The 27,916-nt window shown below is 35.4% G+C and overlaps 1 protein-coding gene across 1 annotated transcript; it reads right to left on the bottom strand.

Moving 5' to 3' along the window:
• Positions 1 to 2,522: 2,522 nt before the first annotated feature.
• Positions 2,523 to 12,838, bottom strand: LOC125678078 (complement C1q-like protein 4). Its single transcript, XM_048916199.2, has 3 exons — positions 12,603 to 12,838; positions 4,153 to 4,312; positions 2,523 to 2,986 (listed from the first exon to the last, which is right to left on the bottom strand). The coding sequence occupies exons 2-3, from the start codon at positions 4,310 to 4,312 to the stop codon at positions 2,595 to 2,597; spliced, it is 552 nt and encodes a 183-aa protein (XP_048772156.1). The 5' UTR covers positions 12,603 to 12,838; the 3' UTR covers positions 2,523 to 2,594.
• Positions 12,839 to 27,916: the final 15,078 nt, after the last annotated feature.

The following is a 27,916-nucleotide window of genomic DNA, read 5'->3' as shown; positions in this document are numbered from 1 at the left end:
TTTGTTTTCAGGCGCGTATGTTTTCATAGCGTTTTTGGATTTATTGATTTGTAAATTCTCGTTTAGATTTATTTTTGTCCAATCAAAACAATTGTAATAAATAACATGGGAATTATATATATATATATATATATATATATATATATATATATATATATATCAACATTTCTGGAATTTTTATTTCAATTGGTAGAGGAAATCTCTAAGTAGTGTATTTCTTTGAGAGGACTTGGTCTTGGTAGAAGCTTCCTTGCTCGTTATTATTATATACTCAGTTGATCTGCTCTATGTTCGGGAGTAGGGAAGAAGATTTTAAAGGAATTTTGCGTTGTCACTATATGACCAATATGGCAATGCCCTAGCACAAGAGCCCCTGCCCTGGAGGTAATGAAATTTAAAAAATTGTTTGAGGTTTCCTTGCTCACTATTACCATATACTCAGTTTGTCTGCTCCATGCCCGGGGGTAGAGAAAACGATTTTTAAAGATTGCACTAATTTTCACAACTTTTACCCAATATTTAAGACCCCTGTAAGAAAGGGGTCATGAAATTTTTAATTCATGCTCCTTTTCCCCTACAGACGCTACATACAAAATTTGGTCAATATTGGCTTAGCAGTACTTGAGATGAAGTTGATTATTTTCAATTATTAACGCTCGGCGAACGACGAATGACGGAGACCGGATGGGGACCGATAGCAATAGGCCTTAAGAGTACCTCGGGTAACCTAATTAAACTGGATGTCGTTGAAATGGTGACCATCTCAAAGGATCCCGCTGTTAGCAAAATACATGTAGTAGAAGGTAGTTCTTAAATATTGTTTTCGGAGAGGACCATTCTGTACTGAGCAAAGGTTTATGGGCGAAGTTCGAGCCTGGTGAAGCCAAGGGAAGAGAAATATGCTCCATACAAGGATTTTACACAAAGAAGTTAGTTCGCCTTTAACCCTTGATCTAGAAAATTGGTTCATGGCCACTGAACATCCTCCACCCATGGACACTCTATGGGTGAAGTTTGAGCGCAAGTGGGTCAAGGGTAGAGAAAATATATGCTCCAGGCAAATCATGGTAGGGCTCTCGCAGAGCCAGACCCTTATAATTACCCAAATCCACAAAACGTCAAAATCTCAGATCTGGAAGTGACGTCATCAAATATCAAGGTTCAAATAATTATCTATCATTTTTGAAAGCTTCAAGAAAATCGACCAAGCCTTGCAAAATTCTTTTCTGCAAAGTGTGTTGATATGGTCGATATCAACGCACTTTGAAAAATAATATCTATTTTTTCAAAGTGCGTTGACTTGGTCCCAAATTTGACGGACTTTCAAATTTTTTTTCAGAGTGCGTAATTTTCATAGTTCGTTTTTACACCGCACTTTTGTGTCATCATTACACCATAATCGACACAAATTCCAGCATTGTCACAAAGAATAAAAACCATTTGGTAATGGTATGCGATGTCTAATGCAGATATTCTGCAGAACAACACATGTTACGGTTATACCACATGTCCTCTGAACGCAATCAAGAAGAGTGCTGCCGCTTCTGTCTTAACATCTGAATCTCGATTTCAAAACACCGAAGGTCCGTTCAATTACAGAATGTGTGCTATATTGAATCGCTCTTCTGCTTCCGTGGTTGGATTCAGCACCAGAGTCAGAAGCCAGGGGTGCAATGGATACCCGCCAATTCCGAGTAGCCATCTCTCTGATATAGTACCGTTTTCAAAGAGGTCGTGTAGTGAAGAGTTTTTCCAAACATAGGATTTGTGTTTGACACCCGCTAAAACATTTACGATAATTTCACTTTCACACACCCCTTAAACATGAATGGAATGGTAGTTTTCTTCTGTTTATGAACATATGTTCATACATGCATCTTAACACAACCATAACTTGGAAGTATGCTGCCAATGCACGTGATCGTGTAGTAGGTCGCCAACACTGTTATCAAAGACCGCGAAATTCTGTACTTACTCACGATAGCATCGTCGTTTAAGTTATCTAGCGATTGTCAATGTCTCTAAGTATCCTTTCACGCGTACGGTTTCTTTGAGCTCTTCGCATCAACATCATTTACACAAACTTGGAAAGATCTTAGGACAAGTGTTATGCTGCCCTAAAATTACGACGAACTTATGGCGAGACCTAAATTTAAGAAAGCTTTGAGAAACATGCTGAATACTAAGACGTGTCCTAAGACATAGTTAGCACGCCTTGGTCCTAAGATAGCTTCATGAACATGCTAGCAGGTAAATAAGTTAATTGTTTGATGACGGTAACTAACTAGAAACTGATCGGCTTTTACATTTGCATCTCTTAACAATGCAATGTGAATATTCGGTAGTTAATTCAACTTTTAAATGTGTCCTGCGAGAAATCTGCGAGAATTCTAAGCTTATAGATGACCAGAGTTTCCATCCCACCATTTAATAGGCGAGTATATGTATTCTCGTTTTGAAATGTAAATCATAGCTGTGTATATCAACTTTTGTCCACTCATAATGTTCAATACCTTCATCCTTGTGAAGTATTCAGTAAACAAACGCGTACATAAAAGTCTTTATTTCAACATGTTTGAAAAGCAATTCAACAGTTAGTAAATTTTCCAACCAGAGAACGAGGAAAAAATTTCTCTTGCATAGGCTGCTAGATATCCTGATGCAATGTTGACCGTGTCACCTTTTTTCAGATGAACAAGAATGGTGTTCGAGCCACTGCTCCAAACCTTTTGTGAAGTATGACGATTGTTGAAAGCTGTATATCCTTTGTAATGACCGTTCACCCTTAAGTAAGGATGAGCCGCTTTTGACGGATTCGTCAGTGTAGCCCAAGTAAAGCCATATGTTCCGCCAACAGGAGCTGTAAAGGTTCCCGTAGCCTTATTGTAGGCGTTACCGTCATTTACAAGAACTGTGTCAAAGATCCACGTCTCGTGTTGTTTGTACGTTCTGGCTGAAGACTGTCGGGCTGAGAATGCAATGCCCCCTACAAATTTCACATTTGAATTTATCAAGATTGTAAACTACTTTGATAACATATTTTTGCAGAATGTTTATAAATGTTGTACATTATTTTTCCTTCGTACTATCTCAAAATCCATTTTATAAACTCATTTGAAACTTATTTAATAAACATAGGTATCCTAAAATTTAAAAAAAAAAAAATTATGAATGGTTAGTGATAAAATTGGAGAGCTACATCGGCATGGTTGAAATTGTGCGTGAAGCTTTTAGACTTTTCAACATTATTCATTTTATGGCTATTATCAATTAAACCGATTTCAAAGCATAAAAATCTCTTATAACGACAGATGATGGATAATCCATCGTTAATTTCGAGGAAAAATGTATCTTAGATCCACTCGCACACCTGCTACACAAACATCTCTGCAGATTCTATTAGCAATAGGACTTTTTTCATACCCTGATTTCCGTCGCTTTTTGACGACGATTTTTTTAAACCTTTTCTCAGGTATATGACTGATGAACGTCATCAATGTATTGACTGGCATGAGTAAGGAGTTTATCAAGCGATAATTTTATTTATTATATACCCATCAATGTTTCGTTTTTTGATATTGTGGATTTTACAGAGTATGATCCGATTTTCCGGATCCCCACACTGGTTTTCTGAATCCTTATCACTCAGTATCCTCAGAAACTGATGACGTCACCATGCATCAACGCCATGTTTTACAAAACAGCGTACACAAAATATAATTTCACTGTATGTCTGTGTCTTTGATAATTTGAATTACATTTATTATCTGATGAATGTGGATTTAAAAACACATAAGGGGGTAAATAACAAATTTATCATTACAGTAACTTGATTCGAAGAGATGGATCACGTCTCGACAGGCGCGGATCACCAGATAGGCCCGATGATCCGCGCTTATCGACTGGACGTGATCCGACTGTTCGGATCAAGTTACTGTATATATAGATAGATAGAAAAATAGATAGAAAAATAGATAGATAGATAGATAGATAGATAGATAGATAGATAGATAGATAGATAGATAGATAGATATACATACATGTATATATATATAACAAATTGATAAAAAACATTATGTGCACATTAGACATTTTCAGTATACCTGAAGATACATATACAATAAAAATAGTTAATCATAACTAATAAATTACCATTATGACTTATATATCCACCACTTCTGATGATCGAATCTAGTCCTTTTTCCAAGCTATTTGCTTGGGATCGCAAATACTCCAGAAAAGGCTTATGACTGCAAACTGAGTGTATCAAAGCAATGCTCGCCAAAAAAATGAATTCACTTCTTTTCGTCATCTGAAATTGATCATTTCTCAATTTTGAGAAACCTATTGTACATGTATATCATTGATTTATCATATATTTAGCAATCATATATTAGATTCTCCCAAAATGCATATCAACCGGGAACCATTGGGATCCGGGTGAGAATAGGTCCTCAGAACGCCTTACTTGTCGCAAAAGACGATTATATGGGGCGGTCCTTCAAATGAGACCGCAAAAACCTAGGCCTCGCGTCACATCAGTTGTGGCACGATAAAGACCCCAATTCCTGGATCTACCCCTGAATGGTGACGTCTCCATATGAGTGAAAAAATTCTCGAGAGGGACGTTAAAGAATATAAAATCAATCAATCATGATCATGTAAGAAAGAAAATCTTGCTATGGCCTTCAACACAACATTTAAATGCATCGACGAAATGGAATCTATTAACAATACTCACTCATTTATATGCATCCATATATCCCAGTCAACTCGATATAAAAGACAACAGAGGGTACTGACTAAAACCCGGTCTCGGTCCCGGTCTTCGGTCTCGGTCCCGTGACTAAAACCCGGTCTTCGGTCCCGGTCCCATATACTTTTATTCAATAAAAATAGAATATATCAGGATATTTGAGCCCCATTTCTCAATAACTTAGGTATGACATCTCATTCCTGCATTCTGATAGTAAATTGATCATATTATTTTCTTCTTTTTGTAAAATAATATGTGAAAACTCCGGGACCGGTGGGACCGAGAAATAAAAACAATGCTAAAAGCCGGTCCCGGTCTCGACATTTTTCCTCAATAGCCGCTTTAATCTACCTTTTCATAAAAAAATATAAGGAAGTGATACTCAATGGCATCCCTTTGTATACATATATTTCTGATTTATTGTGTGTATAGGTTTTTTATTCCAATATTCTCTATACATGTATTTATGTCAGAATCTAACTCAACTACATCACCGTGTACAATGCCACATGCGGGGACCGTGATCGGTGTAGCGCGGGGATGTGAATTCGAAGCGAAGAAAGTAGGTCAATAAGTATTCAAAGACTGATTGTGTTTAATCAAAATAAATCTAGATAGCCAAAAGTATTGCACGGAAGGCAGTGGTTATTGGCAAGCTAGCACTAGCAACTGGGGAGTTTAGAACTCTTTGGAAATACCCAAACACTTCGACAATATACAAGTAGGGTAGGCGCCGGGTATATTTTTCGGTGTATTTAATGAGAAATCTCCACTCCTACTGCATAAACTCCAAAGTTTTTTTGACCAGAAACATTACCTTTGAATGGGACTCAATATTCGACTGGAAAAAAACAACACAAAATCATGATATGCCGAGTATTTGACTGAAAACCCTGTGTGGCGTAGGGGGGGGGTGAAAATCTTGTGGCGTAGGGGGACCGAGACTCCCAAAGTTTCTTACCAAAATCCTCATCTTGAACACAGTGAATATATAAATATCAAATTCAAACTTGTTCAAAGTTACTCTGATATTCGTACGATAAACCGATAATGATGTGTGTGACTTTCAATGCCATTAAATTTTCATTAAAAACATTTTCTAAAATACCACAATACCAGATGATTAAGACAGTTTCATATTTTAATGAAATTGACATGAACTATTGATAATTTCAGATAATGCAATGACCAGAAAGAAAAACAATTTTTGGTTAAATAAACACAGGCACATGAGGTATGGATACTACTTATAGCCCCCCCCCCCCCTTATTTTTTGCACCATAATATCTTTGAAATGTGTGGATTCCCTGTCTATCTCACCCTAATATTGATTTATGTACAATCGTTTCACTTTTTTGTAAGCTTTAGATATTTACCTTGTACTGGTATTAAAGCTTACAAAAAGTATGAAACGATTACATAACTAGAAATTAGGATGAGATAGACAGGGAATCCACAAATATCGGAAAATTGTCGCCACAAAAACATCAGGGGGTGGGGGGGGGGGGTGAGTAGTATCCTTACTTAAGGTGCCTGTGTAAATAAACCGTAACGAGTAAAACTGCTTTAAAAAATAAAGAGGATTTAGAATCACTACCTAAATGTATTACTCCAAAAAAGATGTAATCTGAATCCTTCTTGGTCCATTAAGCGCAAATCACTCTTAAGAAACTTTACGACCGAAACGTCAACGAATTTCCTATATTTTTGCAGTTACTGCCCTTTCACAGGAAATTGAGGGCGTGCTTAATACTGCGTATCGATGCGGTCCTAAGCTTCAGATAAAATACATGTAGTATGAACAAAGCTTACGGTAATAAAATCTTTATTATGCTGATCTCGAGCTTTAATAGGTTGCATCATATCTCTAAAAATAACAAGGTTTAGGTTCTTCGATGTTATGAAAAACACTGTTTAGAAAAGTATGGATGACGGAGGGGGGGGGGGGGAGCAGTCATGTCTAAGGTTTAATTCTGTCAAAGTTATGATACAATTACATGTAATACCAAGAATTTCACGAATATCCAGAAATAAAGCAAGACGAAAGCATATGATATAAATGTTTTCAGGCACGTAGGAGTTTTTTCTTCTTCAAAAAAGTGGGGAGGGGGGGGGGGGGGAGACGTCCACTTCACAAGCGTCTGAAAATTCTTGAAAAGAAAAAAGAAACAAATATAACAAAACCCAGTTTAAATCCTAAATCGCGGGGGATGGAGGGCAAGAGATTGATCGGTTCCTTAAATTTTACAATTCAAATGTTATTTTATTAATGGAGGTAGTTTATAGATCAAACTTTGTTCGTAAAATTAACTAACTATGCATGTACAGTAAAAAAAAAAAAAAAAAAAAAAAAAACAACCTTTGGCACTCCCTTCTATTGCTACGTGTTTGATAATTATTTTTGTGTACATTTGAGTAAGTTGATTTACGCTAACATTGATTTTCAAAAGATCGAATTACACATAAGTAAACATATTTCAACAAAAATATTGCATTAGAGAAGCGTGTTCGATAAAATTAACATGTTGCGATCATTGACTCCTGATGTACATATATATTTTTGTCCACAGTGTGAAATGATTACAAGATAATACTTGCATGCTTTGGTTGTACATGTAATTTCTGAAAAGTAATAATGAAAACTTGATATTTTAATGACATCCTTACCCTGGTATAATTTTTTTAGGACTGCGAAAAATCACACAAGGGACACATAAATATAATCAATGACTAAAAGTATTGTACAGCGTCAGCAATATCATTTCAAATTGTCAGTAATTACACTATTCCTTAACTGGCACTTATTTACATGTACAATCAGAAATAGTAAATCCTTATAATGCTGCAATGAATTGAGGACAGCCAGAGTTTATTTTAACATGGACCGCAAGCATTCTCTCGCCAAAGGGTGCGTTACGCAAGATTCCCTTACATCTCTGTCAACACTTGCAATCACGTGACAATACAATCAAATGATATACACAGCCATTCTCATTTCCTTTCCTTTTAAAAGTTCTGGCAACATGTGATACATCAGGCTCTTTCATAGCGCACTGGCATTTTGATAAGTACATTTTTACCATTAAACTGTTTGTCTCTTATTTTACAAGTCTTATGGAATGTTTTACAGCCTTTCTTACTTTTGATACCATGTTTACAGTGATCTCTACCACGTGAATGACCTACATCATACGCATATTACGAAGTAGTTCCAAATTTAGTATCAGAAAACCGCGATTTTAAACAATTTACAGTAAGCACCCATCAAATTGCACCAAAAGCATTCCATAATATGACTAAATATTTAGTCCAAAACATAAATGTTGAATTATTAGAAACTTTTACAAGATTTCTGTAAAAAGCCGTTGACAGAGGTCTAGTGCTCGTACAATCTAATTAGAATTAGATGTTAGATCCGCTCACATACTCGCTACACAAACATCTAACATCCCATAGAGGGTCACGTCAGAGGTCAAATTTGCAACAGCCAATCAAATTTCCCCCTTCATATCGCAATTCCATGTATTGTTTACGTAAGGAAGAGAAAAAATGGCAGCACCCACGATCATGACTTATTTATCGCGTGTTTTGTTTAAATTTTAAACTATGGCGACATCGGGGGATCTTTTCATGTATACTTCAACAAAGATGACGTGTAGCGAGTATGTGAGCGGATCTAACATCTAATTTTAATTAGATAGGTGCTCGTAGCGCACGAACCTTTGAGTGGAGAATAGGACCGCAACGCGTTATGTGCCACCTGTATTCAGGGGGAAATATCTCGCGCTGCACTGTGAAAAATGCCTTAAGTTTGATTTTGACGCATATAATATTTCTCACACAAATCGTATATATGTGCTTGTTTGGTTGGGATTCCATCATTTCCTCTACATGCAATCAGTTTTACTCTGCAAAACACACACAAGTTTAAACATATATAGATAACAGTCAATCATACACTGTGATTTTACTTGGGTTCCCTTTGAACAAAATGATTTGAGAATTTTCCATATAATTTTGAATAAAGACAATATTCGCTGTGCTGAAGATGTGTATTTTAGTGAGAAACTTTGCTTACGTTAAAAGGATTCTCGGCCCCCTTACGCCACAAGATTTTCACCCCCCTACGCCACACAGGGTTTTCAGTCAAATACTCGGCATATCATGATTTTGTGTTGGGTTTTTTTCAGTCGAATATTGAGTCCCATTCAAAGGTAATGTTTCTGGTCAAAAAAACTTTGGAGTTTATGCAGTAGGAGTGGAGATTTCTCATTAAATACACCGAAAAATATACCCGGCGCCTACCCTACTTGTATATTGTCGAAGTGTTTGGGTATTTCCAAAGAGTTCTAAACTCCCCAGTTGCTAGTGCTAGCTTGCCAATAACCACTGCCTTCCGTGCAATACTTTTGGCTATCTAGATTTATTTTGATTAAACACAATCAGTCTTTGAATACTTATTGACCTACTTTCTTCGCTTCGAATTCATATCCCCACGCTACACCGATCACGGTCCCAGCATGTGACATTGTACACGGTGTATCCGAAAGACTTCTAAATGCCGAGCGTTTGTCGAAAGAGCAATCACTACCTATTTTAATGTCTTAGGTTTGACACGGCCATGGCACGAGTGGGGCTCGAACTCACGAAGCGAACGCTCTACCACTGAGCTACCGCGGCCGGTGCGACATTCTTTGAATAAAATTAAATTAAAAACTCTTGTAAATATATACTCAAAAATTTACAGTTGTAGAGATATAAATGGAAATAGTTTCAAAAGACAACCTGTCTTTTTACAAACGTTCTGTCCGAAACGAGCCGAGTGCTGATACATAACTGTCTTACTAACACAACACGTGCTATTTCCCTAGCAATTCTTATATCTGTGCATATCTAACTACAGTTTAGTATTTTACAATTGATTTAGCAGAATTAATATAGTTTCTTTCCGACCATGTGTGATAAAAGCGCGCAATGAAAACATCATGAAAATAAGCCCAATTGAAGATGTCCGCAATTTGATTAATTAACTAAATATCTTGACCTATTCCTTTCATCCGAGAAGAAATCAAAGTTGCACAAGTTATTATTGTGATACGGGGCCTCGGTTTTGGGGGGTCTCATTCTAACCCGGATCCCCACGAGAGTTCTTTCTTATAGAAGTTTTTATTGATATAGAGGTTTTTAAAAATGAATTGTGCCTCATAATAATACAACAACTTGTCAGATTTTAGAGAAATTACTCATCATATCCAATTACAAAGAAAAACATTACGACTGTAAACATATATCGTAGTCATAAATTAGTTAACAATTATCTATTAAACCTATAATGAAAATAAATTAGTTTGACAAAAAATAAGATTATTTTGGCGCATTCAAATAATATTAACACATGAAGAAAAACTTATATACTGTACGTCTTCTTGCTTTCCATGTGAACAATATGGTGCATCAAGGATGTTAAGTCTGTTCATTGCGTGAACCCTAAGGTCCACGCAGAAAATGTACGCGAGGTTTAACCGGATGCTATGGGGGAAGTAAGCTTGCACATACACATATATACGTTTATCTGAATCATCAGCTGATGACGTGACCTCTTTTATAGATTGGAACCTTCCAGGGTAGCACATGACCGTTTATATGTGAAAAAAGCTTGAGCATGCACAAGCACATGTTTATCGATAAACAATTAAATGTCAAGGGAATTATCTTTAAAAATATGTTCTTTATGAAAGGTGAAGATAGCGAACAGTGATCAATCTCATAACTCCTACAAGCAATACAAAACAGAGAGTTGGGCAAGCACGGACCCCTGGATACACCAGAGGTGGGATTAGGTGTCTATGAGGAGTAAGTATCCCCTGCCGACCAGTCACACCCGCCGTGAGCCCTATATCTTGATCAGGTAAACGGAGTTATCCGTAGTCAAAATCAATGTACCAAGAACGGCCTAACAATCGGTATGAAACACGTCAAACAGCATCTGACCCAATGATAGGTTGTATAGCCAAACTATATCGTTACAAATATAACGACCATAGAATTTGCGAAATACTGGCTTTCAACGAGACTGTTGAAACCCCTGCACCATTAACTTGTTTGTCAGTAGCCTGCCTCGATTTAAAAACTTTTCATACGCAGAATAAGATCTTGTGTATCGAATCAGTTGAGATATATAAACACCATATGCAGGTGATAATGCAATATTCTACATCACTATGGGAAGTTGATGATGGAGAAGCTAAAATAATCCCGTTTGTCATAAAGTTGAACTGTTTGTTTGCCGTTAATATCTATTTTGAATAAAATATCTAAGTATGAAGCAGAAGTGGACGCTCTGTGGTGTCTTTTATTTCGAGTTCACAGGAATATATCAAATCGACATCTGAATGAAAATTACCATTGTTGATATGAGTTGTTTTACATCACGAGGCATTTCACCTTGATGATAGTTTGTATCTTATTATTTCTAAAGATTCCATGTCTTTATCAATTCCGGTCGTAAGTTATGCCAGTTTTATGTCCAAGGTCAGGGGTTAAGGTCACTTAGTCACTTGACCTTAATACTGACCTTAACTAAAAATTGGTAGATCCTTTCATCATTTCAGAAGACACCACTTCTCTATTAGACTTAATTTTGGCTCATTGCGTAGATTTGTGAACGAGAGGTTTGAACCCTGTTCGTGTCTATTCTGCATCAAACTGAAGACGTAGAAATACATATAGGAAGTGGCTTCTCCTTTGCCAAGCGCTCGACATTTACAAGTGAGAGTCCTGGTATTTCAAATGAGATATTAGAAATAGCTGAGGCACCGAGTTGTTTCTAGGTTTGGTATAATAAAGAAGAGACATGCGTGGGTGTAAATTTGTGATACTTTACCCAGAGCTGGTGATGCCTCAATATGGGTGAAAATGTTTTAAATGGACGCAAATCAAATAAGTAAACAAAACAAACAAAAGTTCATCAACTTTCCATAGGTTTCAATCCCGTTTCTAAGTACAAACGATCTCTCTTGATACCAAAATTGGAAGACTTGTGACGATTTTTGCTTTAGTTAAATTGTATTGGGAAAATGTAATCAAAGAAAGCATAAATGAAAACTATTGAATTTAAAGCCAGCATCATAAATTTTCCAAACCCTTTAATAATTTCATCAGACGTGTTTACACTATGGTACTTCACCTACAGCTATTGAGGGAAAATTCTCGAAGGGACCAAGAACACCCTTTTTAGGACAGAGTAGTTTGAATTCAATCAATGATTTCATCTTTTGAACTGCTGGCGTAAGGCTTTCATCATTTGATATACTAGTCTAAAATTTTCAAGACGCACTTTAAAACTTCATCGTAGATTTCACATCGTTCAGGAAAATTGTCGTCACTTTCCTGGATTCTTCGACAATGCTGTGATCGTTGTTCTCCGAATTTTCATTGTAGAATTTTTTTTAAAAATGTTTTGTTCCCATTGACCACTTAATTGACCATTAAAACAAGATAAAACATCAACGCTAACAGTGTACATTCATAATCTTTAGATGTGATTTTTTTTTTTTTTAAAAGTGTACAGCGTTGTCATATTCCATTTTACAGAACTTCCCGTGCTTGCCATGGGTGCTATGTTTTCCTATGAATATATAAAATACCAAAGCGTACCCCTTACAAATCATGTCATAGCCGATACGTTTAGTGATACGAATATTATTTGAAGTCAATAGTGACTACCACCGACTCCCCCTGTTTAACTAAAGACCATTCAGAAATGAACCTATGATAAAACTTAAAGTTGCGGAAAGACAGACAAACTGTATGCAACCAAAACATGGTTTATCATATTCAGACCTACCTTTCGTAGAATAAAAGTTTAATGTTTGAAATCGCGACGTTATTCGACTTTTTATCTATGAATATATATTATTCTAACACACATGTCATAGTCGAAAAGTGATTTATTTGCAATTAAACAATTTTATCAATCTGCTGTTCGCCGTCACAAATTAAGTACGTCTACTTGATTAATTCATCTTGACGAAGACAATTTACAGTTTGTGTAACCAGGAAACGTTGTTTAAATAAAACAAACTTTCAAAGCATAACAAAAAAATCTTTGATTGCTCTCCAAAGTTTGAAATATTGCGGAAAGTGTTTCACACTCAGCTAATAAATTCCCGATCATAAAGATTGCAAATTTATCAAGTGCCAGATGTTAGGAAATCCAAGCATGTATTTTTCCCCCTCATAGTTTATATCATAAAAGCATGGCACCCGTTTCTTGTGTATGTTCGATATAAGATATATGAAACTGATTCTCATCTTTATGAAATCCCATAAGCGTCAATAGTAACAGACATCCCAAATTTTCATTGAACAACTAGACACCCTCAGTATCACACCTAGTAGTGAACTGCCAATTGAAAAAGTGAGAATAACAATGGCGGATTTAAGGGGGGCGCAGTCGGCTTTGCCCTGGACTCACTGGGGGCCTCAAGGCGGCCCCAGACCCCCTGCCTCATAAAGTGGTGCCACCCCCACCCCACACACCCACCCCCGTAACCACAATTTCTGGATCCGCCCCTGAACAAGCATGTCAATCTCATAAATCCTATAACGAAAACAAAATTCAAAGTAGGAAAAACACGGGTCCCTGGAAACACCAGAGGTCCAATTCCCTAAATCCGAAAAGGATATTTCAAAAACCTTAGTAAGCAATGAAAATAACCTAAAGGAAAATATCCATTTCTGAGTATACATTTGGCAAACTATCTTAAAGACCGAGAAAATAAGCACCGCCATCAAATACCTGGCCTGTGAATCCTTGTCAATCAGGAGAAATTGAGCTTCACATTAGATGCTAGAAATTGATGGACATTTAGTTACTAGTCTTTGTGTATACCCTATCTATCTTATCTTGCGATCGAGGCGCCCGTGCAATCTTTTGCTGCTTACCGCGTAATCCAACTGGAGAGGGAATTTTCATGTAGAAATACCCGGTAGTCATACAATAATAGTAGTAAATTTTGCATACAATTACATCAATTATAATGGAATATAGTAGGGTATGCTTAGGAATGGGTACGATTGATAATAATTATTATGGATTGTTAGAATATAATTTATTATTGTACGTTAATGAAATTTTGTTTACACTCATTTGAAAATTTATAAGCGTAATTTTCCCTCGAAACATGGCGACAAACGTGCATGTAACTGCAATATAATTAAAATTAGATGTTAGATCCACTCGCGTATTCGCATACATATGTATGCGAGTACGCGAGCGGATCTAACATCTAATTTTAATTAGATTGATGTAACTGTCAACTTATCGGAAGAGAAGTTAGCCGCTATAAGGGCTCTTTCTTGCGTATAATGGTTGGAATTGGGATCCAGAGGAAGAACAAATTCTTTTAAAACCCCTTCGCAACGAAGATGAACCCGACATTTGATAAAAAAAAAAAAAATGAGAGTATGTAGGTGGATACATCCTAAACATGTTTTTACATTTTGTCAGAAGGGCATCAAGTCCATTAAAACAAAATAATTTATAAATTCCCAAGGCGTACAATATCAGTTTATCATCTCGACTTTAGCTGTTTGATATATGTATCAAAGAGTTTCTTACTGAAACGAATAGTTTTAAAGGCTTATATATATTATATATTACATATTATATTACAAATAAAATTGTAATTAAATCAGTATAATTTTAGTTTAGTAAGTACAGTATGCAAGTATAAAACACTTATATCTATTTCGTATGTATCATACTTTCTCAGTAATACCGTAAAGTATATCTCTAAAATGTATCTCTATGAAAATTCATGTATCTGCATTCAAACTATCGGCAACATACACTTTTCGATACTCAGATCTATGCAATATCAATATTTGTTGTACAAAGCCTGACTGACTTTCCATAATCTGATTTCTAAAATTAAAACCAAAAAACGTGAGAGGGTAACCCTGCTATGGGGGAAGATCTACTATATAGCCATTTTTCCGAGGGGTAAAGCTACTACCGGTTTTAATCGAGTAACGTTGTAAAGTCAGTTTAGAAAGTCACGTACAGCTGATAACGTGCTTAAATTATATAATAATCCAACTTGTATCTACATCTTATGTAATTATAGTACGTTGTATTGGTACAGCATTAAAGCTGCTGCGTGTCGTTGGTAGTCCATTTAGTGTGTTATGTTGTTTTATTACTGATTTTGTGTCTTTTATATGAAATAACTGTTTAAATAAATATCGAATGACAAATTAATTGCAAGTTTAAAAATATGTTTTAAATTTATTTTTAAAAACAGCTAATCAATCTTCGAATCGAAGACACAGAGGGAGGCAGTTCCACAGGTTTGATGACTTCTTATGCTGTGGAGAGTGGGCACATTTGTTCATGTTATTTCTCCAGCTTTCTGCAAGGGTATATTTTTAAAGCTATATTTTTTTGGCGGAAGAATTGTTTAATCAAAAAGTTTTAATTCTACGGGGTTTTACCGTTTCTGTTATACCATATATATTGTTAGTATTTATACCCCTGTGAGTGTATTTCAATTTGTAATTATTCAAGTATCATTGACTTGGAACTATTTCAAATATTGTAAATTCATTAATTTGTTTGATATATTTCCGATTCTTAAAATCATCTATCTCAATTTACCCAAAAATTTGTATAAAGATTTAGCATTTTGGCCAAAAATTTCCCAATTGATATCTACATCCCCACTTTTTTTTAATTCCATCTTCACTTCTGATGTAAAACTGAATTTTTGCGCAATTTTGTAGAAACTGACAATATGGTAATTTTTCCCCGTACTTTAAGTGCAAGTAGGTCATTATTTACTTCCAATCTACTAAAATTATACTTTTTTCTATTTTTAAAAGTCATAAGTATATATCAATTTGATGTAGTAATTAATTTGTGTTGTTTATGATGTGTTAACGTGGACACCAACAGACAACACTAATTCATGCGAGTAAATAGTATGTAAATTTCAAGTGCAAAAAAGGTCAAGTTTAACACTCTGAGAGTTCATTCGTGCATTCCAACTTATTTCAAGTTCAAGTCTACATCCAGCATTTCCATCAAATATACTTCTACTATTGCATCCAAACTTTTTAGTTATAAACAAACTTTGCAGTGCCTAGATATTGACCATCTTATACTTAATCCACCTACGTGTTCTTGTTCATCGTCTTTTTTCAACTATAGTCCAGCTGGGCATGTCATTACTGCTAATGTTGATATAGTTGAAAATGAGGACCTCAAATCACTTATTCTACAAGGTCCTAAATACAGAGAACCTCGATCTTTTAATTGGCGACAAAACTTCATCTCTATTTTGAATTCTGTCGAGGATTATGCCAGATGATGGGCTAAATATGAAAAAGAAGACCTTGATACATTGTCAGAATGGATTAAAAGGATAAGAGGAATATTCCAATGCCACATTAGACATATTAAAACAAACGTTCGTACCATTTATCCTTCTGTGTTTAGTAAACCAGAAGTGATAAAAGAATCAGATAAGTTACATGAGGAATATGTTTTAGTTCCAGCTGACAAAGCTTGTAACAACATTGTCTTTGTTTGGAAGACTCGTTATTACAACTGTATTTTAAACGAACTTGCATTAATTCCACTTATGGTAATCGTCCTTATACTCCGACTGCCCTTTCAAAAGACGAAATTCTTCAAAACCATGCTTCAGTTTTAAACACATTTAATATCCCAGTCAATGGGTCGGATGAATATGAGTCACCGTACCTATACTGGATTCCTAAACTTCATAAAAACTCTTACAAAGATACATTGCTAGATTCAGTAAATGTTCTACCAAGCCCCTATCCTTGCTCCTCACGAAAATGTTAACAGCTGTGAAGGAGAAACTTCAAACGTACTGTACGACTACTTATGCCAGAAATGGTGTAAATCAAATGGATTCTAAAAAAATTCTAAAGACCTTTTATTAAACTTGAAATCGCAAAACTATTCTCAAATCAACATCAAAACGTATGACTTTTCAACACTTTACACGACAATTCCTCACAATAAATTAAAATCTAGAGTTTTTGACATCATAGACAATTGCTTCTGCAACAAAAATGGAAAACACAAATATTCCTATCTAGTGATCAGTCATCCAAAAAATTACTTTTCTTAAACGCCACTCTAATTCCCCGCTTAAGATCAATTCTTTGTAAAAATCAAAAAAATCAGATAGGGTCTGGCCACTCAATGTCACAGATTTCTTTGATTTTCACAGTATTAACTTTACTTGCACCATCTTACATAATTTCAACCCCACCACCAAATTTCTACCATCCGTTGCCATGGAAACCGACAGCAGTCTATGAGGGCTAATTGAACTGCAAAATTCAGCCTGTTTTGCCCGTGTTTTGTCCTTGTGGTATATAAAAAATTAAAGAAAGAACTAATTTTCTCCATAAATCTCGATTCCCCATAAAATTCCCTCCGTATTTATGATATCTATATCCATCTATGGTAAAGAGTGTGTTACTGACCGCTGTACCAATGTATTATAATTTGGCAATTTGCCAAAAAGGGATTTTTTGTTGGATTTCATTGATGAATTTAGATAATTTGGAAAATACATACAGCATAATCAACTGTCATCAAAGGATGTCCATATCAAAGACTCTTAATATATATAAAAAGATTAATGGTGAAACGTAGTGCAATTGATCTGTAGTAGCATGAAAACTGTAGATTTGGGCATTTTGCCAAAACGGGATTTTTTGTTGGATTTCGTTGATGAATTTAGATAATTTGGAAAATACATACAGCGTAATTAACTGTCATCAAAGGATGTCCATATCAAAGACTCTTAATGTATATAAAAAGATTAATGGTGAAACGTAGTACAATTGATCTATTGTAGTACGAAAAGTGTAGATTTGGGCATTTTGCCAAAAATTCATACTAATGACAAATAATACAACCTACACCATTTTCAGTTAAAATGAACAATATGAGCAATTGATATTTCAAAAATAAACATGGATAAGTTTAACATATTAATGAAAATTAGTTAGAGTGATTTAAAAAAAACCATGTAAACATAAACTGTAATCCAGTAGTACCCCTCCCCCTCCCCAAACACCAAGTAGATTTTTCAATCATTTCCATAAACGAGGTATATTACATGTACTGTATTACCATGTAAACTATTATCAATAACTATAAAAAAAAAAAAAAAAAAAAAAGTCTTCTCAAGATATTGGATATATACCAATTAATTGTTCATTGTACTGCCTTGTATTTGCTGACATTTGACCTGGAAATCATTAGGGTCATCTACTATTCATAACCAACCAACATATGAAATATCATAATTGAACAACAGGCCCAATATATTGGGGGGACACCATTGCATAGAGTACTAGCTACATTGCACCCAGCCATTTTTAACTGATTGATTTATTGATATTTTACGCCACACTCAACAATTTTTCAGTTTTCTGGTGGTGCCCAGTGTTTATTGGTGAAAGTGAGAACCCAGATACAATGTACCTGGGAAGAGACCACCGACCTTCAGAAAGTAAATTGGGAAACTTTCTCACTTACCAGCGCGAGCGGCATTCGAACCCGCGCCGACTGAGGCCGTGTGATTTTGAACGCTATGCTCCAACCACTCGGCCACGGAGGTCCCTGCCATTTTTAATCTTTTGACCTGAAAATCAATGGGGGTCATATACTACCAGTGACCAACCCCTGTATGAAATATCACTATCAATCAAAGGGTTCTGAAGAAACTGGTCAGACATCAATTGTACAGAGTATTGTATTGCACCTGGTGACCTTTGGATCAGAAAATCAATAGGTGTCATTCTCTACTGCAGAAACTGCGTGAAACTTTAAAATTTATTGAAGTTTGTTCAGTGTTACTGTAATCTATGTTGACATACCATTAATTAGTAAATCTATAATATTAACACAGAACAAATCCTTTTTGCAAAGTTGTTTATTCAACAAACATGGATCACAATGTTATCCAAACAACACAATCGCCTTTTTTTTTTTAAATCATTATAATAGTGATTTTCCTTCAACTGTTCAGTAATGAATCCTTATTCAGTAGGCTCACATAAGACACTTGCAAGTTAATTTTGCAATGTTTTAGTTACATTAGTCTTCTGACACCAAAACTTGATCTTAACTAAGTCATGGTGTTTCCTTAGAAGAATAGACTACCAGTTTACTGAATCAGGATGGACTTGTGTCGTGAGGTGTGTTCATTGACTGTAACACTAGCAGGTTTTTTTTTTCTTCCATTCTCAAGAGCTCTTCTTTGTCTTCTATATCATATAAGAGTCATGGAATGCATCTTCTGCTCTTCAAGTTCTAAAAAATGTGTTGAACAAATATTGAAAAGTTCATCTTATTTTTCACATTTTCATACAGTACACACCTAATTCAATTTGATTAAACTAAATTTACATGTACAAGATCATTCATGATGCTAGAATAGTAATTTTACCACTTAATTAATTACTTAATTGATAGATTATCATGCCCGCCCGCCCGCCTGCCCCTCAAAAATCATCTGTGAAATAAGCATAGCTTTATATATCTGGCATTAAATTATGCACTTCTGTTGACAAAAACTCGTTTGTCATTAATATATTTCTCAGAAAATAAAAATAAAAAAATAAAATCTTCCCCCAGTCTGCCCCATACTTTTTGGTGACCCTGGATGATAATCTTACTAATTAAGTTGAATTGGCCTAAAGGATGTTATGTTTTGATACAGTTTGTATACATGTGTTTATGCTGTATTGAAGAGCTAGTAATAGTGTTAATACTCATAAATTAACAAGATGTCCACAAACCTTATTGGTTACCTGAGTATTAATCAAATTTAAAAAAAAATCAAAGTATCACTATAGCTCTAAGGGCTACGAAATCCATGTTATACACTATATGACTCTTTTGGACCCACATTCACAACCCTGTGTTTTCGAAATTCGCAATTTTGGTACCCCTTTCTGTTTTTCCTTCATAAGCATTCAGCTTTATTTAAGGTAGTTCCACCCTCCTGTGACGTCATAAGATTTTGTGGAGTCAATGATTTAATAAGATTTATGCATAACATGAAGATAAATTGTGTTCGAGTCTTTTTCAATAGTTATTGTAAAAAAATCTTGTATAACCATAAAATATTTCAAACGTATATGAATAATCAATGAGCTACATTTTTCACAATGCTATACGAGTTATTTCCCCCTGATTACAGGGAGCGCGCAGCACATTGCTGTCCTCATTTGATGGTGTCAAGTAAGGAATAAATAGAAAATTTGCAATTTCTGATTGCAATCAATTGCCAGTTAAGGAATTTTTCTAAGAATTAAGTGTAATGACTTGAAGACAGTATAACTGAACAAAATGTCTTAGTCACCGATTACATGTATGTGGCCCTTGTGTGTTTTTTTTTTGCAAGCAATGTGTGGTCATGATGTAACAAAGTATGTAAATATTAACTAGTCCTCAGTTTCTTTAGATCAGAATCATGATGTCCTTAGTATATCAGCAATTCTTCGTTATTAATTTCTATCAATATTTTCGACAACCAAACACAACAAAACATGCAATAAAATATGCCTAAAACACATGTACAACCAACGCATACATGTACATGATCAATTTATCGTTTCACAATGAACAGCACTACTTGTTGCTAAATGTATATCAGATGCCAATAAACAAAGCATGTTAATTATCTCGAATTAGCATCTCTACTGTAAAATTTTTGTTAAAATATTTGTTTTGCATGTGATTCAATGTTTTGAAAGTTAAATTTTGTGTACATCAAATTACTCAAATGAGCACAAAAACAATCAGCAGGCACATAACAATATTTGAACAATGGACCTGCCCCCTTTTATTATCACAAAGTTGGTTACATATAGTTCTATAGATAGGCTGTTCCCCCCATCTTTTAAAAAAAAAGCATTGTCATGAATGTTAAAAGTTAACAGATGAATAGAACTGAAAGATCAACCCTTGCCACCTCCCTTCTTCAGCTTTGGATTTTAAAAAAAAATTTACTTGTCAAGAATTTTCAGGCAATATTATGAAGTCACCCCCCCCCCCCCCGCCCTCCTTATCACATGTATGCTTTCATTGTGATCTTAATTCTAGGTGTCTGTTGTTTTAAAAACAGACTACTACTCTTAAAAAGTTTTCTCCATAAAATTGAAGAAATCAAACCCTGGTTCTAAAACAAAATTCTCAATTTTGGTATAGAGCATTTTTAAAAGTACCGTCAATCCAGAGTCCTTAGATTTACAATCTATGTTAATTCCCCTTGTCCCCAAGATGCTTAAAGTACTCTGAAGTTGAAATAAAAAATATGCTGGAGTTCCTCATTGACAATATCTTCGTGCTCTTTGGTGATTGGGTCTTCCAACAGTCTGTTGGAATCCCCATGGGCAGGAATTGTACTCCTTTGTTAGCTGACCTGTTTTTATATTCCTATGAAGCAGAATTTATTTAGAAACGTCTACGTGAGAAGAAAAATCTCTTGATGTGGCCTTCAATTCGACATTTAGATATATCGACTATATTTGGTTGTTTGTTTTTTCTGGTTTCTTTTTTTTTCTTTTACAATTAATGCAATGTAAAACCACTGAGCAAAGCACCATCTTCTTTACGATAGTTAAATCTTTTAACCAGTAAACCTTGACTTACATATCTAATCAGGTCAAGGTCATAGATGATTGATTGATTGTTTAGATTTTTTCCACCACACTCAACAATTTTTCAGTATCTGGTGGCGCCCAGGTTTTCGGTGGGTTTTTTTTGGTGGAAGAGAGAACCCAGTTACAATGTACCTGGAAAGAGACCACCGACCTTTCGAAAGTAAACTAGGAAACTAGTTCATAGATAAATATAATTGAATAATCGCTTTTCCGACACACATCAAAACGGTCTGAATAGTGGGGTGTGCGGATTATCAAGAGTAATAAGAGGAACCCAATTTTTTCAACTGGGAAAATTCAAGTTCTACTTGATGAGGTGGAAAATAAACAAAGACATCTTATTAGTAGACTATTTAACGTCTTTACAAATACAGCAAAGAAGAGAGCGTGGGCGAGTATTTGTAGGAAGATAAATGCATATAATTCGTCCATCCACTCACTGTGGATGAGATTAGGAAGAAATAGTCTTCCTATACTAGTGATATTAAGAAAAGGGCATTCACACAGCACCAGGAAACTATGAAAGCGGAGGTGGTCTACCGTCCGTGGAACTTGACGCAATGCAAGACAGAGCTGTGGACTTGCCCATTGATGGATTTTCAGGAAACATGACATGGCAGAACAAATGTGAGGAAAACGTCTCTCTTGTTGTGATTGGTATATACAAAATGCATCATGTAAATCGTATAAATCACTGCATAATTTTAATGCCCATACCATTAAATATTGTACTAATTTGTCTTTTCCATCCTAAGGTTCATCAGAACCAACGGCTTTTAAACGCCCTGAATGCAGTGCAAATCTACAGGTAAGACAATGATTTCACAAAGGAAGTGTATGAAAAATTATAAACTAACTTAAGGATATACACATTATTAGTCCCCTACCGACGAAGTCGAAGGGGACTTTAGGTTTGCGCTCCGTCCGTCTCCCCGTCTGTCCGTCAGTTCAGTTTTCCGCACTTTTTTCTCTGTTCTGGCATATATTTAATTCATGTTTGGTATGTTGCTTTGCCATAACAAGTCACAGATTTATTTCGAATTTCGTCTTGGTCCGTTGATTTTTCACAAAGTTATGGCCCTTGGACTAAAAAAAATAGCATGAATTATCAATTTTCTAGACTTTTTTCTTTGTGCTTGCAGATATTCATTTGATATTTGGTACATTGCTTTCACAAAACAAGTTACAGATCAAGTTCCAATTTGAATTTGGTACCGGTCCGTTGATTTTTCACTTAGTTATGGCCCTTGGATTTAGAAAAATAGCATGAAATATCAGTTTTCCAAACTTTTTTGTTGTGCTTCCAGACATTCATTTGATATTTGGTGCATTGCTTTGCAATAACAAGTTACAAATCAATATTGAATTTCGTCCCGGTCCGTTGATTTTTCACTAAGTCATGACCCTTGGACTTAGAAAAATGGCATGAATTATCAGTTTTCCAGACTTGTTTGTGCTTGCAGATATTCATTTGATATTTGGTACATTACTTTGCCATAACAAGTTACATATCAAGTTCGAATTTCGTCTCGGTCCGTTGATATTTCATTAAGTTATGGCCCTTGGACTTAGCATGAATTGTTAGTTACATCCAAGTTTCTATTTCTGTAGATAAGAGTACGACTCATTAAAACGTCTAGCATAGTAATACAACGATGTAGCTAAAGTATGCATGATCACCTATATTTCACAGTTTATTGACTTGGTTAGAGACCTAAACCTAATTGTAAAGTTGTCCTTTTCCTGGTCTAGTCTCTACTTGAATAGTAGTTAATTTCCAACAATTCCTCTCCTGGTTCCCAATATTCACTTTTACCATAACTTTGAATATAGTTGTGATACAGTATTTTTTGCAACCGGTAGGGGACTGTATATTGCCATGCAATACTCTTAGAATGCTTGTTTTATTACACTTATATCCACGTGTGATTTATTTACTAACTTAAGGATATACACAATATTTTATTACACTTATATCCACGTATGATTTATTTACTAACTTAAGGATATACACAATATTTTATTACACTTATATCCACGTATGATTTATTTACTAACTTAAGGATATACACAATATTTTATTACACTTATATCCACGTATGATTTATTTACTAACTTAAGGATATACACAATATTTTATTACACTTATATCCACGTATGATTTATTTACTAACTTAAGGATATACACAATATTTTATTACACTTATATCCACGTGTGATGTATTTACTAAATTAAGGATATACACAATATTTTATTACACTTATATCCACGTGTGATTTACTGTTTTGCAGGATTCTGTCTACCAACTCTCCATTCAGGAAACATCAAAGAGCATCAGTCAGAAGGACAGCATACAACAAGTGATAATATAGAAAAACAGAAAGTTGACATCGCGAGAGAAAATCTAGAGGTTTCGAAAAGATTTGTAATAGAAGAACAAAGATTGGCTTTAGACCAATAAAGATTTCAGATAGATGTACAGAGACACCAGGCTTTTGAAAATAAAAAAATATTTTAATCAATTTATTCCGTTATATACATATGATTTGCAGAATTTATTTCAATATTCTAGACATATGATCAGCAATTGATATTTTCTGTACTAGCAAATATCTTCTAGTAAATCATTTACATTACAAATTGTTCAGCGATTAATCGACCCCACACTGTGGCAACGCACTTTGAGAAAAATTCATAGTGCGCTAAATTTGGGACAAAGTCAACGTACTTTGAAAATCTTTTTTAAAGTGCGTTGTAAATGTACGTCACCATATTTTTCATGGAAACACTTAATGCGTTTTGAATATATTATAGGATTAAACATTCTTTTTGAAGAATTTATCAATGTGTAAACTCGAGATATTTTACTCACAAACTGAATAAAGCTGCGAAGCACTTTTATATTAAGTTTATGAGTAAAATGTCCAGAGTTCACACATCGATAAATTCTTCAAAAAGAATGTTTGATTCTAATAATTCCAATTCGTTCCCTGTATCATCAATTTCAAAAATTTGAATAGTTTCCTCGCACTATGTTATTTGTTTTCAGGCACGTATGTTTTCATAGCGTTTTTGGATTTATTGATGTGTAAATTTATATCTCAACATTTCTGGAACTTTGATTTCAATTAGTAGAGAAAATCTTTAAGTAGTATATTTCTTTGAGAGGACTTGGTCTTGGTAGAAGCTTTCTTGCTCGTTATTATTATATACTCATTTGATCTGCTCTGTGTTCGGGAGTAGAGAAGATTTTGAAAGTAAGTTTGTGTTTTCACTATATGACCAATATGGCAACGCCCTAGCACAAGAACTCCTGCCCTGGAGGTAATGAAATTATAAATTTTGTTTGAGGCTTCCTTGCTCATTATTATCATATACTCAGTTTGTCTGTTCCATGCCCTGGGGTAGAGAAGACGATTTTTAAAGATTGCACTAATTTTCACAACTTTTACACAATATTGAAGTCCCCTGTAGGGAAGGGATTATGAAATTTTTAAATTTATGCTCCCCTTCCCCTACAGACGCTACATACAAAATTTGGTCAAGATTGGCTCAGTAGTATTTGAAATGAAGTTGATTATTTTCAATTATTAACGCATGACGGAGGCCGGATGGGGACCGATAGCAATAGGCCTTAAGAGTAACTCAGGTAACCTAATTAAATTGGATGTCGTTGAAATGGTGACCATCTTAAAGGATCCCGCTGTTAGCAAAATACATTCAAAGTAGATCTAAAATATTGTTTTCGGAGAGGACCATTCTGTACTCAGCAAAGATTTAAGGGCGAAGTTTGAGCCTGGTGAAGCCAAGGGAAGAGAAATATGCTCCATACAAGGATTTTACACAACGAAGTTAGTTCGCCTTTGACTCTTGATCTAGAAAATTGGTTCACGGCCACTGCACATCCTCCACCCATGGGTACTCTATGGGTGAAGTCTGAGCCCAAGTGGGTCAAGGGTAGAGAAAATATATGCTCCAGACAAATATTTTACACAGATAGGTTTAACTACAATGACCTTTGATATTGGAAATTGGATCAAGGTCACTCCACAACCTCTAACCATGGGTAATCTATGGATAGAGCTTTGTCCAGAATTGGTCATGGGAAAGGAATATTGTTCTAGACAAATGGAATCGGACGGACGGTCAGAGGGATGGACAGTCTAATCATTGTAGGGATCTCGCAGAGCCAGGCCCTTATAATTATCCAAATCCACAAAACGTCAAAATCTCAGATCTGGAAGTGACGTCATCAAATATCAAGGTTCAAATAATTATCTATCATTTTTGAAAGCTTCAAGAAAATCGACCGAGCCTTGAAAATTATTTTCTGCAAAGTGTGTTAATATGGTCGATATCAACGCACTTTGAAAAATAATATTTTTTCAAAGTGCGTTGACTTGGTCGCAAATTTAATGCACTTTCAATTTTTTTTCAAAGTGCGTAATTTTCATAGTTCGTTTTTACACCGCACTCTTGTGTCATCATTACACCATAATCGACACAAATTCCAGTATTGTCACAAAGAATAAAAACCATTTGGTAATGGTATGCGATGTCTAATGCATATATTCTGCAGAACAACACAGGTTACGGTTATACCACATGTCCTCTGAACGCTATCAAAAAGAGTGCTGCCGCTGTTGTCTAAATATCTGAATCTCGATTTCAAAACACCGAAGGCCCGTTCAATTACAGAATGTGTGCTATATTGAATCGCTCTTGTGCTTCCGTGGTTGGATTCAGCACCGGAGTCAGAAGCCAGGGGTGCAATGGATACCCGCCATTTCCGAGTAGCCATTCCTCTGATATAGTACCGTTTTCAAAGAGGTCGGGTAGTGAAGAGTTTTTCCAAACATAAGATTTGTGTTTGACACCCGCTAAAACATTTACGATAATTTCACTTTCACACACCCCTCAAACATGAATGGAATGGTAGTTTTCTTCTGTTTATGAACAGATGTTCATCTATGAATCTTAACACAACTGGTAGGTCGCCAACACTGTTATCAAAGACCGCGAAATTCTGTACTTACTCACGATAGCATCGTCGTTAAAGTTATCTATCGATTGTCAATGTCTCTAAGTATCCTTTCACGCGTACGATTTCTTTGATCTCTTCGCATCAACATCATTTACACAAACTTGGGAAGATCTTAGAACAAGGGTTATGCTGCCCTAAAATTACGACGAACTTATGGCGATACCTAAATTTAAGAAAGCTTTGAGAAACATGCTGAATACTAAGACGTGTCCTAAGACATAGTTAGCACGCTTTGGTCCTAAGATAGCTTCATGAACATGCTAGCAGGTAAATAAATTAATTGTTTGATGATGGTAACTGACTAGAAACTCATCGGCTTTTACATTTACATCTCTTAACAATGCAATGCAAGGTGAAGATAACGAACAGTGATCGATCTCATAACTCCTATAAGCAATACAAAATAGATAGTTGGGAAAACACGGACCCCTGGGCACACCAGAGGTGGGATCAGGTGCCTAGGAGGAGTACACATCCCCTGTTGACCGGTCACTTCCGCCATGAGCCCTATATCCTGATCAGGTTAACGGAGTTATCCGCAGTCAAAATCAGTGTGCCAAGAACGGCTTAACAAATGGTATGAAACACTTCAGACAGCATTTGACCCAATGATAGGTTGTATTGACGAACTAGATCGTTATACCGACCATAGAATTTGCGAAATGCTGACTTCAATCGAGACTGTTGAAACCCCTGTACCATCAGCTTGTTTGTCAGAAGCTTACCTCGATTTATAAACTGACTATACGCAGAACAAGCTCTTGCATATCGATTCAGTTGAGATATATAAACACCATATGCAGGTTATAATGGAATATTGCTACATAAATATGCGATGTTAACGATGGAGAAGCTGAAATCATCCCGTTTGTCATACACTTGAGTTGTCAGTTTGTCGTTAATGTCTACTTTCAATAAAATATCTAAGTATGAAGCAGAAGTGGACGACTCTGTGGTGTGCTTTATTTCGAGCTCACAGGGATATATCAAATCGACATATGAATGAAAGTTATTACTGTTAATAGACAAAACGTCATCGATATATCGAAATGTCGAATTGAAGGCCACAGCGAGAAATTTTTTCTTCTCACGTACAATGTAGAAGTTTTTGAATAAATTCTGCTTCATATGAATATAAAAACAGATCAGCTAACAAAGGAGTACAATTCGTGCCCATGGGATTCGGTAGTTGATTCAACTTTTAAATGTGTCCTGCGAGAAATCTCCGAGAAATTCTAAACTTAAAGCTGACCAGAGTTTTCATCCCACCATTTAATAGGCGAGTATATGTATTCTCGTTTTGAAATGTAAATCATAGCTGTATCTATCAACTTTTGTCCACTCATAATGCTCAATACCTTCATCCTTGTGAAGTATTCAGTAAACAAATACG

Source organism: Ostrea edulis, chromosome 2 (assembly GCF_947568905.1).
Source record: "Ostrea edulis chromosome 2, xbOstEdul1.1, whole genome shotgun sequence".
NCBI lineage: Eukaryota > Metazoa > Mollusca > Bivalvia > Ostreida > Ostreidae > Ostrea > Ostrea edulis.
Note: the sequence above shows the minus strand (reverse complement) of the source record. Positions and strands in the feature narration are given on the sequence as shown.